The 18,879-nt window shown below is 41.7% G+C and overlaps 1 protein-coding gene across 1 annotated transcript in view; it reads right to left on the bottom strand.

Moving 5' to 3' along the window:
• Positions 1–1,253: 1,253 nt before the first annotated feature.
• LOC131684464 (fructose-bisphosphate aldolase) overlaps positions 1,254–18,879 on the bottom strand; it is a 110,278-nt gene continuing 92,652 nt past the window's right edge. Inside the window, exon 6 of the mRNA XM_058967372.1 lies at positions 1,254–1,999. Within this exon, the coding sequence (XP_058823355.1) occupies positions 1,907–1,999 (93 nt within the window). The 3' untranslated portion in view covers positions 1,254–1,906. The remainder of the gene's footprint in view (positions 2,000–18,879) is intronic.

An 18,879-nucleotide genomic window follows, 5' to 3' on the forward strand; every position in this document is an offset into this window, starting at 1 on the left:
ACTATTCAACATCATTATGGAAGGTGTGATGCGACGAGCCGGGCTCAAAAGCCGGGGACGATCTTCACGAAATCCGTCCAATTTGTATGCTTCGCGGACGACATGGACATTATTGCCCGAACATTTGGAACGGTGGCAGACCTGTACACCCGCCTGAAACTCGAAGCAGTGAAGGTCGGACTGGTGGTAATTGCGTCCAAAACAAAGTATATGCTGGTATGCGGAACCGGAAACGACAGGATCCGGCTAGGAAACAGCGTTACGATCGACGGGGTTACCTTCGACGTAATGGAGGATTTTGTCTACCTAGGATCCTTATTAACCGCTGACAATAACGTGAGCCGTGAAATCCGAAGACGCATCATCAGCGGAAGTCGGGCCTACTATGGGCTCCAGAAGAAACTGCGGTCAAGAAAGATTCACCACCACCGCACCAAATGCACCATGTACAAAACGCTAATAAGGCCGGGCGTTCTCTACGGGCACGAAACTTGGACCATGCTCGAGGAGGACCTGCAAGCGCTAGGAGTTTTCGAGCGACGGGTGCTAAGAACGATCTTCGGCGGTGTGTAGGAGAACGGTGTGTTGCGGTGAAGGATGAACCACGAGCTCGCTGCACTCTATGGCGAACCCAGTATCCAAAAGGTGGCCAAAGCTGGAAGGATACGGTGGGCAGGGTATGTTGCAAGAATGCCGGACAACAATCCTGCAAAGATGGATGTTCGCTAATGATCCGGTTGGTACAAGAAGGAGCGGAGGAGCGCAGAGAGCACGATGGGCGGACCAGGTGAAACGTGATTTGGCGAGTGTTGGGCGTAACCGACGTTGGAGAGCTGTAGCTACAAATCGAGCACTGAGAACTGACATACAAGTAAAGTTTTTAACTTGTGTTAGAAATAAAACTGTCGCTTTGAAATGATAACAGCAAGTAGCAACTTGCCACTGGTCGACGCTTCGATCGGACAGCAAACGCTATACGGGACTTGTGTGCAAACTTGGATACAATGGTGACTCATGCATGCAAACCTGTATGTGATGGTGATTTTTACCGTATTTTCATTTAAATGTTTACACAGGTTTTTCGGGAAAGTTTGGTCTAGCTTATACGTCTGTTCTCTGTGAATCGAGTAATGTGGAGGCAAATTGTGATTAAGTGCTATCATGAAATTGATGTTGAATGAACGTGGTGGAAGTGCTTTTTCAACGTTATATTGCGGAAATTTTCGGATATCAACTAGTATAAAAAGTGACGCTTCGCTTGTAACATTATTATTTACTTTATTTTTTCGTAATTTTATTGACTGTCTGTCTTGTAATAACCTTTGTTTTCATTTTAATAACATACAACTAATGATTACAAAAACTAAAATCTAATAATCATCTTTTAGACTGACTCGATGGTTTTGAGAACAATTTTCCTTATTGCCATACTTTGTGTTGATTTTGTAACAATTACGTTTCCAGACATGCAGTTTAAAACGATACTAAAAGTTGGCCATGACTATTTTACAAACAAAACAACTATGATACGATTCTGATCTCGGATTAATGTCTACCACAAGTGGATGAAGCAATGTCAAGCGCTCAGTACTAGATTTTCATTTATCAACTACCCTTTGGTTGACTGTTACTGAACGGGAGATATTTTTCATTCATTCGTCCTGTCCTGTCGCCTACCGTTCACCAACGAGATTTTGATTTATTATGTCCTGTAAACATGCCCCATCCTTATAGCGAAATGAGTGCAATATTTTTGTTTCTAACGGTTTACATTTATTATGCTGAGGTTATTAGTTGTGCCACGTGCGTAAACACGGGCGGTCGGTAGCCGGAGGTAGCCCCCCCTACCGTAACATACGTGTGTTTGTGTGTGACTCTGTGATGCGTTGATACTGCACTGGTGCGCTTAGTAGGCGTGGTTGGCGACGAATAAGCTGCCAGCTCCGGCGGCGCCAACAATGCCACCACCGTACTTGCCCTGGGATGCATCACCGTTGGCCTGCAAACGAGAGAGGAAGAGTAACCCGTTAGTGGTTGGACAAATTTGTTTTAATTTGTTTTTGCTTTATGGTAGTGGGCACCAGTAAAGGTACGAATTTGCTACTGGTTTGAGGTAATAATGGATGTTGGTTTGTATTTTATGAAAATGGGTAATATTTTTAATGATTGCAGGTGTTCAATGTGACAAAAATAGAAATATAATCCCTTTTAACTAATGATTTAAGAGATACTGTCGGTAGTAGTTTTATAGTGCTATGCTATTTTCGTTTTTTAGGTCACTAGAATTTGTCATTCATATCTGAATTTTTTGAACATTAAAGCTACCTCGACCTGGATCCAAGATCCGAAATTAGCATTAGTTGAAGGTCCCCATGCCAATCACGGCGCAATTGTACTTGTCTGTGATTCCTGTGATTGAGACAACATCTGATCAAAATCTATTTACAGAACCCCTATTCACCCTCCCACATTGTGGTGCCGTAGAAAATCTGGCTATAGTGCACTACAATACCGGTCATTTCCTATCGGTAAATACTCAGCTGAACTTCACAATTGCCATTCGTATCAATATTTACAGCTATGCAAATCACACAAACTCGCAGGGACCAACAAGACAAGTGAAGCGTACTTCCATACATTCATGATGCACCTACCGGCACTCGAACTGGGCCGTCCGTGATCTGTCGGAAACAAGTCAGTAAATCAGGCCAGCTGATTGAAATGAACTATTAGAATTTTAATTACAAATTCGCTATACTGCTGCTGGCCATCACTGTGTCCTGTGCTGCGAGTGGGAGGCAGCTACTGCACTGGATCCAGCTTCCAGATGTGCAGATTGGGAAGTTGGTGGCATATTGTGGCGGATGGCTTAGTAAATATTGGGGCAGTTCATTTGACAAAACTACTCGTGCATGTTGACTCGAATGCGTTGGAACACAATGCAATAATTTTAATTCTGCTGGGAAAACATAATTTCAAAATGTATTCGTGCAAAAAAGCGGAACATTTGGGATTCGTTTTAATAGGAAATAGACCGAGTGAGTATGATCAGTATGTTTACATGTTTTTGGTTGGCACCTCGAATGGTAATCTTTTCATTTTTATGGGAACCCGAAAAATCGATTTGGTTCTTCTCAAAACCAATTGTAAAGTTTTTGTTTTGGAGAAAATCCTAATATTGTAATACAAAGTTGAGCAGGAGTAGAAGCCGGAAACAGAGAGTGCAAAATCGAATTACAGTTGTCGAAGGAATTATCATCTCGTACAGTTGATTAAACATTTTGTTAGGTATAGTCAGGCTTCAACCGAATTCAGAAAACAGAGCTGTTTTATACCTACATACATCTCGGCCAACCTGATGATTAGCACTTGAGATTCGCGCCAAAGATTGTTCTCGGTGGCGACTGCTAATGACTCGGTTGACCATATTGGCTGAGCTAACCGGTAACGAGACGAATTATCGCGTGACATCTACAGCGAGAACTTGATTAGCGTCGAAGAGAGCAATCACAATATTGTACAGCAAGAAAAATAATAAACAGAAACAGAGGGCAACTTGACAAGTTCCTCCGTATCGGGAATGGAGTGTCTTAGCAAATGTTTTTTTTTTTTTTTCAATTCGTTTATTTGATAAGGCAGGTTTGCGTTAGCTTAAAGGTGCCAATTTTGTTTTGTTTTACATTTTAAATTACTTAAAACTAGGGGCTTACATATTGATTTTTGAAATTAAACTAAGGCTAATTTATAGCTATACATATACACAAGGGGGTAGTATAATTTTCGTAAGATTAGAGGGGTCATTTAGTTTTTATGGCAATATGGTTTGACATTTTTAGCAATGAGATTATTGGAGCAAATAATGTTTAACTAAGGGGGAAAATTTTTACGACTATCTTAAAAGTAGAAATAATTAGAGGGCGTGATTAAATTTTGTAAAGATTCGGAGACATTAATTAGAGTTATTTTATGTGATAGTAGAGTTGGGCATTTTCAACGAGATCATATAATATAATAGTTAAAACTAGAAAAGGCAAGAAGAGCTAAATGCTTCATGAAGATATTTGGGGGGGGGGGGGGGGGGGGTGAAGGGGTGTTACTTCTGTGTATAAGAGTCAGGGGAAGTAGGGTGGACAAACATGGCAGGGGGAGAACATTATTTCAGTTTCAGACTTCGGGAGATCAACGGATGGATTACAGAATCAGGGTGGTCTTCATCAGGAAGAATCATGTACTGGGACGCCGGGTGGTCGTTCTTGAGATGGCAGGGGTTTCTCCAGACGATTTCGTAGTGCGGCTCAGATGTTGATCGGCTACATTTCGAGTTGTGCGTGTGATGTTCGTGCTTTAGGTCCCGTGTTTGTTGGCTCATTCGACAGGGATGTTTTGTGTCGCCTTGGAGTCGCATCAAACCATCGTGGGTGTATGGTACAGGTGGAAGAGAGCGCTTCTGAGAATGATAAGGAAAAAGGGGGCAGTTAAAGTTGGATATTGATGGTTTTTATGAAGGTGTATATAAGGGACATATAGAGGACATCGCGGCTTGCCAACACATCTCGAACCGGGACGTTGGGTGGTCTTCCTCGGGCCCGGAGGGTGTCCATAAGCCGAGACCTGGCGGAACTGTACTCGGTGCACGCCCAGACTATGTGCTCTATATCGTGATAACCGTCGCCACAAGCGCAGATACCACTCTCCACGAGCCCAATACGTCGGAGATGTGCATCCAGCGTGTAATGGTTCGCCATGAGTCGGGACATCACACGAATGAAGTCACGACCCACATCCATCCCCTTGAACCAAGGTTTCGTCGATACCTTAGGGACTATCGAATGTAGCCACCTTCCTAGCTCCCCATTGCTCCACGAGGTTTGCCAACTTTCGAGGGTTCTCTGATGAGTAATACTGAAAAATTCGTGGAAGCAAATTGGTCTTTCAAAAACGTCACCTTCAATGGCACCCACCTTAGCTAAGGAGTCCGCCTTCTCATTGCCCGGAATGGAGCAATGAGAAGGGACCCACACCAAGGTAATCTGGAAAGATTTGTCAGATAAAGCACTCAGTAGCTCCCGTATTTTCCCCAAAAAATACGAGGAATGCTTTCCATGTTTCATCGAGCGAATAGCGTCAATAGAACTCAGACTATCCGAGACGATGAAGTAATGGTCTGCGGGTAATGTGTCAATGACTCCAAGGGTATACTGAATAGCAGCTAGTTCTGCGGCGTAAACTGAAGCAGGGTCACTGAGTTTGTAGGAGGCGGTGAACTTTTGATTGAAAATACCGAAGCCAGTGGACCCTTCGAGGTTTGATCCGTCAGTATAAAATATCTTAGAACAGTCGACTTCTCGGAATTTATTATAAAAAATATTTGGAACCACTTGTGGGCGTATATGGTCCGGAATTCCAATAATCTCATCTTTCATGGATGTGTCGAAGAAAACAGTAGATTCAGAAGTATTTATGAAATGCACACGGTTGGGATTGTAAGAAGAAGGATTAATATTTTGCGCCATGTAGTCAAAGTACAGGGACATAAAACGTGTCTGAGAATTGAGCTCAACAAGCCTTTCGAAATTTTCAATCACCAACGGGTTCAAGATATCGCATCGAATGAGCAATCGATATGAGAGTTCCCAAAATCGATTTTTCAGCGGGAGAACGCCCGACAGGACTTCGAGACTCATCGTATGGGTCGACTGCATGCACCCTAAGGCGATACGCAAACAACGATACTGAATTCTTTCGAGTTTGATGAAATGTATGTTCGCGGCGGATCGAAAGCAGAAGCATCCGTATTCCAGTACCGACAATATCGTTGTTTGATACAACCTAATTAGGTCTCCTGGGTGGGCACCCCACCACGTTCCGGTTATTGTACGAAGAAAGTTGATCCTTTGCTGGCATTTCTGTTTCAGATACCGAATATGGCATCCCCAAGTACCTTTCGAGTCGAACCAGACCCCTAGATATTTTACTGTGAAGACCTGAGCGATAGTTTGACCCATTAATAGAAGCTGTAGTTGTGCTGGTTCACGCTTCCTAGAAAATACAACTAGCTCAGTTTTCTCCGTGGAGAATTCGATACCCAGCTTAATAGCCCATGCAGACAAATTGTCCAAGGTATTCTGTAATGGTCCTTGTAGATCGACAGCTTTGGGTCCCGTAACAGACACCACGCCATCGTCTGCAAGTTGTCTTAACGTGCAGGAATTATCAAGACATTCATCAATGTCGTTGACGTAGAAATTGTATAACAGGGGGCTTAGACATGAGCCCTGGGGAAGGCCCATGTAGCTAAATCGTGATGTCGATAAGTCACCATGCGAAAAATGCATGTGCTTTTCCGACAACAAGTTTAGTAAAAAGTTGTTTAAAGTCGCTGAAAGACCATACTGGTGCAGCTTCTCTGAAAGAATGTTGATAGAAACTGAATCAAAAGCCCCCTTTATATCTAGGAACACTGATGCCATCTGCTCTTTACTAGCATAGGCCATTTGAATTTCGGTTGAGAGCAACGCAAGACAATCATTCGTCCCTTTGCCTTTGCGAAAGCCAAATTGTGTATCTGACAGTAAGCCATTTGCTTCGACCCAATTGTCGAGGCGGGATAGGATCATTTTCTCGAACAACTTCCGGATGCAAGATAGCATTGCGATCGGTCGATACGAATTGTGGTCGGAGGCTGGTTTTCCTGGTTTTTGGATGGCGATGACCTTCACTTGCCTCCAATCGTGTGGGACAATGTTAGCTTCAAGAAACTTATTAAATAAGTTCAACAAGCGTCTCTTGGCAGAGTCTGGCAGATTCTTCAACAAGTTGAATTTGATTCTGTCTGGCCCTGGAGCTTTATTGTTACACGACAAGAGAGCAAGTGAGAACTCCACCATCGAAAAAGGTGTTTCGTTCGCGTTATCGTGAGGGAGCGCGGCGCGGTAGATCTTCTGTGCCGGGGCGGAATCCGGACAAACCTTCTTGGCGAAATCGAATATCCAACGGTTTGAATATTCCACGCTCTCATTAGTACTGTTTCGATTTCGCATACGTCGGGCTGTTCCCCAAAGAGTGCTCATCGATGTTTCTCTCGTTAATCCGTCGACGAACCGGCGCCAATAACCGCGTTTTTTGGCTTTCATCAAACTCTTCATTCGCTTGTCTAACGTCGCGTACTGTCGAAAACTAGCGGGTAACCCGTCGTTCCGGAAGGTCTTAAACGCGGCGGCCTTCTCTGCGTACACGTCTGAGCACTCTTTATCCCACCAGGGATTGGGAGAACGTTTTTGTATGTTCGCGCCGGGTACTGGCTTAGTCTGAGCTTGATTCGCGCTGTCGAGAATCAAGCCAGCCAAAAAGCTGTACTCTTCCTCCGGAGGAAGTTCTTGAGTAGATTCGATGTTGTCGGATATCGCGGCAGCATAGCTCTTCCAATCGATATTTCGTGTGAGGTCATACGAAATATTGATTGTTTCCAATGGCCTTGAGCCGTTATTGATTGAGACTACGATCGGCAGATGGTCGCTACCGTGGGGATCAGGGATTACCTTCCACGCGCATTCTAACTTTAGCGAGGTCGAGCAAAGGGATAAATCTAATGCGCTTGGGCGCGCTGGTGGGGGAGGAATCCGTGTCATTTCACCCGTGTTTAGAATTGTCATGTTGAAGTTGTCGCAAATATTGTGAATTAAAGAGGAACGGTTATCATCATAAAGGCAACCCCATTCCGTACCGTGAGAGTTAAAGTCGCCTAAAACTAGTCGCGGTGCAGGCAGGGATTCTATGATGTCATGTAGCCGGCGATGCCCAATCGCGGTGTTGGGGGGAATATATATGGAAGCTATGCAAAGATCTTTGCCTTTGGTTGTTACTTGACAAGCGACAACTTCAATACCTGTTATCGAGGGAAGGTTAATTCTGTAGAAGGAATAGCGCTTTTTGATCCCCAAAAGCACTCCTCCATAGGGGGTGTCTCGATCCAGGCGAATAATATTAAAGTCGTGGAAGTTGAGATCTATGTCGGAAGTTAACCAAGTTTCACATAATGCAAATGCATCGCAACTCAAATTATTTATTAAAATTTTGAAGGAATCGATTTTCGGGATGATACTTCTGCAATTCCACTGTAGAACAGTGATCAAATCCGTGACCTCGTTCGATGAGTTAGCCATCGAAGGATACAATCGCTGAAAGGAGGGGCCATTTAGCAGTCAACTGCTTCAAAAATGTTCTTACTGTAGGGAGAAAAGCTAACATAAGACTTTTAATAGGATCAGTTATATTGAAAGTTTTTATTATCCAGTCCACAATGTCCGAGAGTTTGATAATTCCAGTGCCGCGATTATTCTCGAACTGAAACAGAGGAACACTTGGGATTTTTGATGTTCCGGGAAGTGCTGGGAACTCCTTCTCTGAGTTTAATCCTCCGAGACCAGGAGCTAATTGCTTCGGTTTGGTTGCAACACTTCCAATAGATGTGACTTTCTGAGTCCCGTCAAGGGATACCTTCTGGCCTTTACAACGAACTTTAGGAGAGGAAATGTTCCTCCTCTTCCTATAACTTCTAGGCGCCCTAGTAGATGTTCCCTCTTGTGGGTCATCAGCCTCGCCCTCGTTAGGAGGCAAGTGAGCATAGATGTTTGTTGAGGTTGGTGGTGTAGCTTTCTTTAGCATTTCTGCAAAAGAACGTTCGGATCGTCCAGCAAGGGAACGTTTTAGTTTATCCCCGCGTAGTTTGTACGCGGGACATGCCGAGATATCATGCAGATTCTCTGCACAGTAAGGACACTTCTCAGCATTCTTACTGCACGAATCATCTAGATGATTCTCCCCGCATTTTCCACAGCGGGCCTTATTGCTACAATGGGTGGCTGTGTGACCCAATTGTTTACACTTTGTGCAATTCATGACCCGCGGCACAAACAGACGCACAGGCAGACGAACCTTGTGCAAGAGGACGTAATTTGGCAAAGCGGTACCAGCGAAGGTCAACCGATAAGAGTTTGATTGGGGGTACGTTTTTGAACCATCCCCCGCAACTACTACTGAGTGCAAACGCTTGCACTCGAGTATTTTCACTGGCTGAAGTAAGCGGTCTCTGAAACGGCCAACCCCGTACTGCAGCAGATCCTCGCATGTCAAACTGTCATCGGTGACAACGCCTTCAGACTGTACTTTCACAGCTGGAATATACACGTGATAGTCTTTCGTAAAGTGCTCGCAGCAAGCAATATCGTTTGCCTGCTTTGAGTTAGTCAGCACGACCCTCAGCCTGTCTGAGCGGACCTTTTTTATTTCGATCACAGCCGAGAACCGTTCCGTCAGGTCTTTTGAAATCTGTAATAGATTCAGCGATTTTGTTTTGGGCCGAAAGAAGACCACAAAGGGACCGGTCGAGAGATCTGGATATTGTTTGGGTCGGGGGAGAGCCTTAGGAGTCGACTCGATCTCCATTTGGCCATCCGGGGAGGAAGCCATCGACACCGTCAACGCACGGGGTCAGCACCCGCGCAGACGGGAAAAAGCCGTAAATGTATCAAAAAGGTAGATTTCACTTATCTGTATACTCGTTTCCCACGACGCACCAGTCCAGCTTAAATAGCTGGTTATTGTTCAATCCTCGCTTTACGAACAAAAGGTTGAGGAATGTGGCCTAACGGTTAACACACGCACAAAAGAAAATAAAAGTCCAAACCTCGAAGAGGCAGAGAATGGCAAAATAACCTTGAACGCGGATTACTGCACTGTTCTTTTTCCAACAGACCGAAAACAAAACACTTCTATCTCGATCGAGCGATGCGTAGAGACTGTCTTAGCAAATGTTATTCTTCAATTCGGTTTGGTATGAACCCACCTCGGAATCATACGTTTAATACGAACTGAAGATGGTTAAAATTAAGGATCGCACCATATTGACTGCATTCTGGAAGTCTTGAGGTAAATATGTCGCACTAAACCGGTCACGGTAAACAATAATTTGATGGAATATTCAAGCCTGACTTGTGAAAAGTTGTCACTTCCTTCTGTTTACTTGTTACCGACTTCAGCTTGCTGGTAAAAAAGAAGCAAGAGGAGGGGGATGAGGAATACGCCTTCTTGGTAAAATATTTCATATTCGCAATTTAGAAAATAAAAATTTGAATTTATGAAACTCCTTCTCAGACGTGGTTCATATGCAGGAAGTAGCGATTAACTAAGCAAATCGCTTTATCTTTAAAAGCAATCACGACAAAAGTTTATGAAATTCGTTTGATTACCACGATACTATATATTAGCTAGTGGTCAAAACTATTTACTGGCTTTAGATGACGTTTTTGTACTCCCATTCTCATAATTTTTTCATTCATCAACAAAAAAATAGTTATCCTTCTGCAAACATATGTAACAGTTCATTTGGAGCAACTTTGCTGAAGACACTATTTACCTATACATTTTGGTGGGCTCTTTAGGGGTTGGGATACAGAGCCGTAGCGTGGTCTTCTGGCACACTTGGCAGATTTTCAGTTTTGCGCCCCTTTGGTGTTTACGTTGGCTTTCTCCGCGCTTCACGACATTGTTTTTTGATTTCGTTCGGGAATTTTTTCAAGGTGCAATATGAATATATTGTCTTCGAATTAATAAATTTTCGTACAGACTGAATACTATACTAACTTAAACCTATTTTCAATTTGAACATTTCTCTACTTAAGTTAAAGTCAAAATGATGAAAAACGCTATTGAAGAGCTGACAGCAAATATCTACCGGGTTATTCTGGCCGTACTGCGTGCGATGAGTAGAGCGCCGAAAATACTTTTACTTTTGAGCCTTGTCCTGTTTGAAAATTCAGGATGACCATAAATATTGACACTCTACCATATATCAAGTAGGGGAAACCGAGGAGAGTTGAAACAGTGCCCATTACTAGCGAAACAGTACCGTTAGGGATTCAACTATAATGCATTTATTTTATTTATATTGTGCCCACAAATCCTCCAATACACGCTAACTACGTTAAATAAGTGGTTGAGTATTTACGGTAAACGCACTACAAAAAACGACCAAAAGTAAGTTTTCATTATATTCTTCAAATTGGTATAAATATGATATTAAGTGATGTTTTATCAAGAAAATATCATTATTATGTAGTCTTACAGTTAACATTTATGAATTATATGCGTTTTTTCTATCTTTGTCATGTATAAATTGTAAATTGTGGAACAAGCCTCACTTCTCGACCTAGGAGAGTTGAAACACCTTGTTTCAACTCTCCTCGATGATGAACTTCTAGTCTTATGGTAATGTTATAATCACATTAACGTTCCTGAACAAATAATAATAAACAAGATTCTTCTTTCCTGAATTGATAACAGTGATCAACATTCTCAATTTATTAGTTCTATGTCATTTATAACCACGCAATATGCATTTGTTCTAATTGTTTACTCCTATCAGTTTCTGCAGCTTGAAGCGAAGTAACCATAATTCAAAATAAACCAAATACTACCAACAAGGATACCAAATTATCTGTTTTCATAAACCTGTATCACTTGTAGTCATAAGTAGTATCACTGGTCATATCAACCATTTTGATGAATGCAGAATGTCCTAGGGGAGGGGCAGGACACTAATACAAAACTAAATATGTACGAAAAATGGGTATCAAATTTCTTGATTTTACAGTTATAGTTAATTAGTGGTTAAGAAAAGTATCTTACTATTATTACTGCTGATATCAGTGCAGAAATTCCTGCATTTGTAACCAAAATGTAACATAAATGTTTCAAAACAAGTGTTAGTTTTGTAACCCGTCAGGGTAACAATTTAGCACTGGGTGAAAATATACCCTTTCGTGCGTACTCTCTCCGTAGAGTGTATTGTTTACGAAAATTTATGCTCACCGCTGTTTCGATACCGTTCACTTTTTCTTGTAAATAGTTTTGCGTTTATGAACGGTCTTGTGCGTGCAGATAGGTGTTGTAATTTTTGTGACAATTGTGAATTAATAACATAGGGCTTAGGTAGGTTACCGCGCTCCTCTTGCTGTTATATTGATTGCTGTTTATGCTGCAAAGGAGTTGACAGTTATGCGGCGGTGCGGTTTTGTGGTGATGGTGTTTGTTTTGGTGGAGTGGAAAAGGCGGCCATCGTGAAAAGGACAGAAAGGGACGGATCACAGCCAGGAACAGACTTTTTTTTTCGGGACAGTTTGCCGCCACCGTAACAGAAGTTCAGTGCGCGCGTGTGACGGCAAGTGAAATCCGTCAGTGTATCGGTGTGTGGTCCGGGCATACGAAAAAGTTCTGGTGTAGGGTCGCCGAGACGGGAAGCTAATCGCTAAGGAGCTACTCGCTTCCCCGGCTAAATAAAAAGGACCCAAGTGACACCAGTGCCGTTCTCACTGTGGAGGATCAGTCGAACGAGCCTAGCTCTCCTCCACAGTTAATTGCAAAGGAGAAAGAACCAGGGCGGACAAAGGTTCCCCCTGAAGTAGGTCACTGCGGAACCTACCTGGGCCATTCACGGGGAGTGAGTGGACCCGGCGATTATTCGCCCCGTCGCTAGGGAGGTTCCAACAAAAGAGCCTTGCTCACCTTCCTGGCTAATTGCAAAGGACCGCTGCCGGTGCAGCCAACGATACCAGCAGGAGAAGTCCCGGCCGGTCGGAAAAAAACCGTCGCCTTCCCGCCGGCATCAGCAGTATCGGATCAGTAGTGACCACGAACAGCCACAAGGGAGAATAAACGGTAAAGTTAGAATTTATTTGTTTTTTTTTTTCTCTTTGTTATTATAGGAAAATCCGAAATTCCGGTAGGAGCACCTAGGCCGCCCTGAAAAGAAGGGTACGCCGGGCAATTAAGAACCCGAGTAGAGGGCAAAACCCTACTTACAGTTTATACGTAGATATACAGTGTGAAAAATATCGATAATAATGCATGGAATTTTAACCCATTCATGCCCATGTTGTTTGTGGACAACAACGTTTTTAAATAGCTATAACTTTTGATTGAGGCAAAATTTGCTCACAAAAACAAGTAACGCCAATAAATGTGACTATTGCCTTTCATTTGAGTACTAACAGTTACAAGGATCAGCTCTAGAACTGAAGTTATTGCAATTAGTGTGATTGGATTCCAATGGAGCAGTGCAGCCAGGGATAGTTTACGTTGACGACGCAAAATGAATTTTTCATATATTTTCGTTATGTTGCAATATTATTTGAAAGTGATAAAGCATATCAATCTAGAGTGCCTTCGGCTATGTTTTTCACGCAAGTGGACTATTGTAAATATTCTAGGAGAATTGTATTTAGCATTGGAAGGTAGAAATTGAGCAGCTTCTAGCACTGCGAGGGAAGCACCTATCTATATGAAAAATGGCTTTTCGTGTTTCTTGACCCAACCGGTTTCATGAAAAAATAGTTTTGAAATCCTACATGCACTAGAAAAAAGTTGGGCATGAAAGGGTTAAGGAATTATCTTGCGTGAACGAATAAAAATGACAATTGCAACATTTGATGCTTTAGAAAACGTTTTGATAATATTTAAAATAATTAATTACTTGTTTCAACTCACATTGATTGCTGTTTCAACTTACATCGGTATGAGGAGAGTTGAAACAAAGAGAACACAGTTACAAAAATCAATATATTGATGCTTTTTTATTGATTTGTACCAGTTATTCTGATGTAATTTGATAAAGCATAAACAGAAGTAAGAAATTTAAAAATAAGCAATCATCAAATGACAATTTTTGTTGATTTATCTAATAAAAACAAAAAAATGTTTCAACCCTCCTCGGTCTCCCCTATACTGAGGTGACAATTTCAGGAACTTTGGGTGGTGGATAGTTGATTAGTATGCATATCATTAGATTTGAATTACCAGTCCAACGGCCGTCACGGCATTCCGGTTATATTCCAGACGGAATATAACTCATGTCCGCAAGATGCTGTGCCAGATATCTCGAAAGTTCGCTTAGATAAACTCAGAATTGTGATGTTTTGTCAAAACGCGTTTACATACCCGCTCACGAAGTTGAGATCGATGATGTAGTTATCCATTCAAACTTGACATACGTGGATCCACTGAAGTACTGATTTGGTTGTTCCAAAGACCTCTTGCTCCAGTGAGCGAAAATTTCGAATGACAATCGCACCGGACGGGATAAAATGGTGTGTCCCTTCAAACTAGTGACCTTTGGCGAGACTGCTTTGCGTCTTCTATGACAAAGGTCGTCTGCATGATCGGTTGTTTGTGACGCGCGTTATGCATGAGCATTACACTAATTACAAGCAAAAGGGTCTTTGCAGCAATAACTTTTTTTCTTGAGAGGCCGTTAATATACCAGCAAGGCGAAGGAAGCTCTGCCACTAATCCGAAGCAAACAACACCTGGCAAAGGTCTAACTTTTGAGAGAGAAAAAAAAACAAGGAGTATCCAACGCTTCCAGGAACACCGAAAATCTCATGTGATATTTTAACCAGGATTGGTTGGACCTAGGTTGGGAACCGGCAACTTTGTGTTATAGCTGAAATTCTCCCGGCATCGAGGAAACTTCAATTTTTACAGTACGGCATGGGGATATTTCCTCGATGATAATTAATCTAACTTACTCTACGATATTTGCTACAACTTTAAAAAGGTAGTCTGCTTTACAGCCCAAGACCTCATTTCAGTTCCCCTTGTTTTTATGAAACTAAGTAAAAGTTTTCAATAATGTTCGCTATTTTTGTTGAAAGTCTGTCTTGTTCGTTGTTTATTCTAGACTAGCAGGTCCGTAGTTTTCTGGCGTCTTTGGTAGAGTCTCGGGCGCATATCCTTTTTGCTCTCTACTTTGGATTTCTTTTCCAGTCTGACTTTCGAATAATAATTTTGTGTGTACCTGGGAATGATACTCCTATCCTGACATATTTTATGACTTAACCTCACTTGTTTTATAAAGCAGACCAAGATTTTACCGCCCCCATAAGGTTGGCGCCCTTGACAGGGGCCAACAGCACGCTACGGTTCTGTTGGGGCACCATCAAATCAGTTTTTTGTCGTTCTCTTTGAATGAATTACAATGAATTTCAAAGAATTTGCAAACACCAATACTTCTCCCAAAGGCAGAATTTTAGGGTAAAACCACTGGTTGTACGTGAAGGGTACAAATCCTAACCTTCTAAAGTCAAGGGTTGCGTTACGACTTAGTCTCATCAGAATCCGACACTAACTTATTGCTGGAATAAGTTAAATAGGTTAGTGTCGGATTCTGATGAGACGAAGTAGAAACGCAACCCTGTAGAGTACGAAAAAATATTTCGGGAATTTCTCTTGACGCAATAATGAGATGAATCGGGATCTTGTTAAATGGAATTTATAACATAAGTAATGAATCACGAAAGTCGAGTACTTTCGCTACAAGATGGCTGCTGTGCAGCATTTTCCCCCATGCAATAGAAATGTATTTTGGAAGGGGTTCACGGCCGGAAAACTATCTCCCGTAATTTTGGGCCTAGAGTCAAAAACGTAAGTTTTAAGCGACGTACGTAGATTTTTTTCGATACTTTGATTTTTCGCGAAATGGCGCACTTTTGAACGAAAAAATACCGAAAATGCCATAAAATTCGACACAAAATTGTTTATTAAAAAAATTAGGCAGTAAAAAAAATAAAATTCTACGTACGTCGCTGCAGAAATCAATTTCAAATATACTGTGAAAATTTCAAAACAATAAAAACAATATCAGTTGTTCGAGTTACACTCGGGGTATACATTAGAGGCGTTGCGGCAGAATTGAAAATTTGAACATTTATGTATTGTTTTCGGCCTTCATGCTATGGAATATGATTTTTAACATCCCAAATCCCATTTTAGTCTAATAAATGTAATTTTTTTTTTAAATTCTATCGTGGTGTAACCCCTTAAGATAGGATTTGGCATCACCATAAAAATTTCGCCTTTGGGAGAAATATTGGTGTTTACCCAAATTAATTTTTTTATACATTTCGTACTTTTTACATCAAAGGTCAACATTTTATTGAATTGATCCAGTGATTTAATTTTAAATCTGACATATACAACACATAGTGAAATTCTAAACGAACCTATCAACCAATCATACCATGCTAACAGAAGTCAGCAGCATCCAACGATCCTTCGATTCAGCGCATCACCGATCAACACCAACGCAATTATCAAAGGTTCTTTTCCGAACCATCACAATTATCATAAAGAATAAAATGAAAATTTTACATTTAAACGTGATTCCTATGAATATCATTAGATTTGTAATAACACTCCGAAGTGTAGTCACGATACCCCGGTTATGTCACAGACATGACTCATCCGTCTTTTTTGATTTAATATTTATTTACTTTTAAAAGGAATTAACAACTTCTGTAGTTAGTATTCTCTGCGAAAGTATTAAATTTTATTTTATTAAATTCTAATGGAACAATATTAATGCGATTTTGCTGCCTTTTGCACGTACATAGTTTTTGGCATATTTTTGGAATTCCCTAGTGTTTTTCCTACTTTTCCAATGTGCAGTATTCGTTGAAATCATGGTTGAAATTTGATTCGATTTGGTTATACCAGTATTAGTTAGCAGAAAGAAATGGAATGGTACAGGAAACGAAAACGAGCGAGATAGCGATAGTAGTGCATATTCGCGCGACTATGCAACGGTCAGTCGGTTTGACCGTCTGATCATTCGTTTGACTGTGCAGTCAGCATCGGTAGTAGCAGAGCAGAATTCGTATCATGATAGTCTACAAGTTCACCGGATGGAAAGCTCTCCGAAAGCAGTTAGCAACGAAGGCCGTCCGCAAAAGGGCGCTCACTACCAACAAGGAAATGTCGCACTCGCTATCACAAGTCAACGAAGCTATTAATCCGCCAGCTACCCTTCCAGCATCTGGTTCGTGAGATTCCGCAGAGCTTCAAAATTGACCTACGCTTCCAGAGCTCAGCCGTAATGGCGTAATGGCTATCAAGGCCTACCTGGTCGGTTTGTTCGAAGATACGACATGTTGCGCCAAGCTAGTAACCATTATGCTGAAAGACATCAAACTGGGTCGCCATATCCGCCGTTCGCGGACCTAAATTATATCTCCTACAATAAGCAAACCAATGCAATGGCTCTTTTCAGGACCCATCAATTATATTGCAGTGTTTTAACTGCAATTTTCCTTTTACGTTACATTACAAAACAAATTACACCAGCCTTTCTCTTCTGCATTGAATTATGTGCAATCTTGAAACTGCGCAGCGGTGGTACTGGTTTGCTAGTACATATATGTACTAACACGTTGAAAATGTTAAAGTGTGCACTTTTTCTCTGAAAATTTCTTTGGTGTGTGTGTTGTTTTCAAGGAGTTTAATTCAAATATGATACGCCAACGAAGGAGAGAGAAAGAATATCGAATCAAAACTATTCATGCAAATACAATGGTCGCCCTGCAAAGGTAGGTTCGGTTTTTTTTCTCGGCATCATTTTACCTGGCAGCAAAGAAAAATTTAATTATTTTTGGTGTTCTTTGGCAGCAGAATGGTATGGATGTTACCACCATCCTGGAAAATAGTCACGTCTGAGAGCAATTTGTTCAGCTCTGTGTCATTTCGAATGGCCAGCTGCAGCTGACGGAGGATAATCCTGGTCTATTCGTTTTCACGGGGTGCGATTCCGACCAGCTCCAATATCTCGGCGGCGAGATTTTTCATTACGGCCGTCAACTAGATGGATGCTCCGGTACCGACACGCTTGGCGTAGTACCCCTTTCTCAGCAGACGATGGATTCGGTCGACAGGAAACGGGAGACCGGTACGACACGAGCGGAATTTTGGTTTTCCCTTAACCTTTTCTCCTTTACCGCATCCAGACATAGCTAGCGTACGGGTGGTGTAGCCAGCACGAATGCAATATACGAATGATTCCGCACTCGCATACAACCAGCCAGGTTTGTAGTCAGTTCAGTTTACGTTTGGAGTCATATGGGCTGGTCATCGAACGAAATCGGTTGACTTCCATCGTCAAAGAGGTGGAGCTTCGAACGAAAACTATTTAAGATTTGTGGCTCGGTACATGTAATTAGCGGGAACCAATCACAAACGATCAGCAGTCATATGATATAAAAATTGATTTTCTCGTCCAGAAGTGTGTGCGGGTGTGCCAATTTCGACCCGTCGGAAATAAAAAAACATAGTTGGCGAAGGAAATGCTTTCCAAACTTAATTTTTTGTTGATGATTTGATAGCGCGGATAATGGCTAATCCGCTTAGCAATAAAATGTTCTGTAGGTGTGAGGTCTTTATTACAATAGGCCCTCGTTACTAGCACACAGCTGTACAAACTAATAATTACAGTTAGTCCACGGAACCGGCTGTAACATAATAATCACCCTTTCTTGTTGTTGAAATGACGTCTCCGATCGTCTAACAAGGTCGACTATTATAAACCAACAAAAATCACAATTCTTTCTGTTCAAGAATTTTGGCTCGATGCATGAAATACGCGGTAATTAATCATGAACTAGCTTCGGTCGGGTGTTTTAAAATACGGTTTTTCGTTGTGTATACTACTTTCTAACCATCAATAATGAAAATAATTGCCTCTGTTAGTCGCAGGTAACGACAAAAACTGATTCATCCACCAGCCGTGTACAGCTCACAAACATTTCCTTTTCGGTATTGTACAGCCCTTTTAGGAGATTTTCCATTACCTCTAAACAGCTCAAGTTGAATGATTATGAAACCAATCGGTAGCGGACGTATATTTAAAACTTTTCATCGTTGAAGTATTCGGCTGGTGCGCCTTATTGATTCGGATCAAGGTAAGCTGAAAATTTTCACCATTTCCGAGCAGTTTTCGAATGATTTTTCACAGCAGTTTTTCATTATTAATGCATGTCATACATACTCCAAAATTTA

Source organism: Topomyia yanbarensis, chromosome 2, assembly GCF_030247195.1.
Source record: "Topomyia yanbarensis strain Yona2022 chromosome 2, ASM3024719v1, whole genome shotgun sequence".
NCBI classification, from domain to species: domain Eukaryota; kingdom Metazoa; phylum Arthropoda; class Insecta; order Diptera; family Culicidae; genus Topomyia; species Topomyia yanbarensis.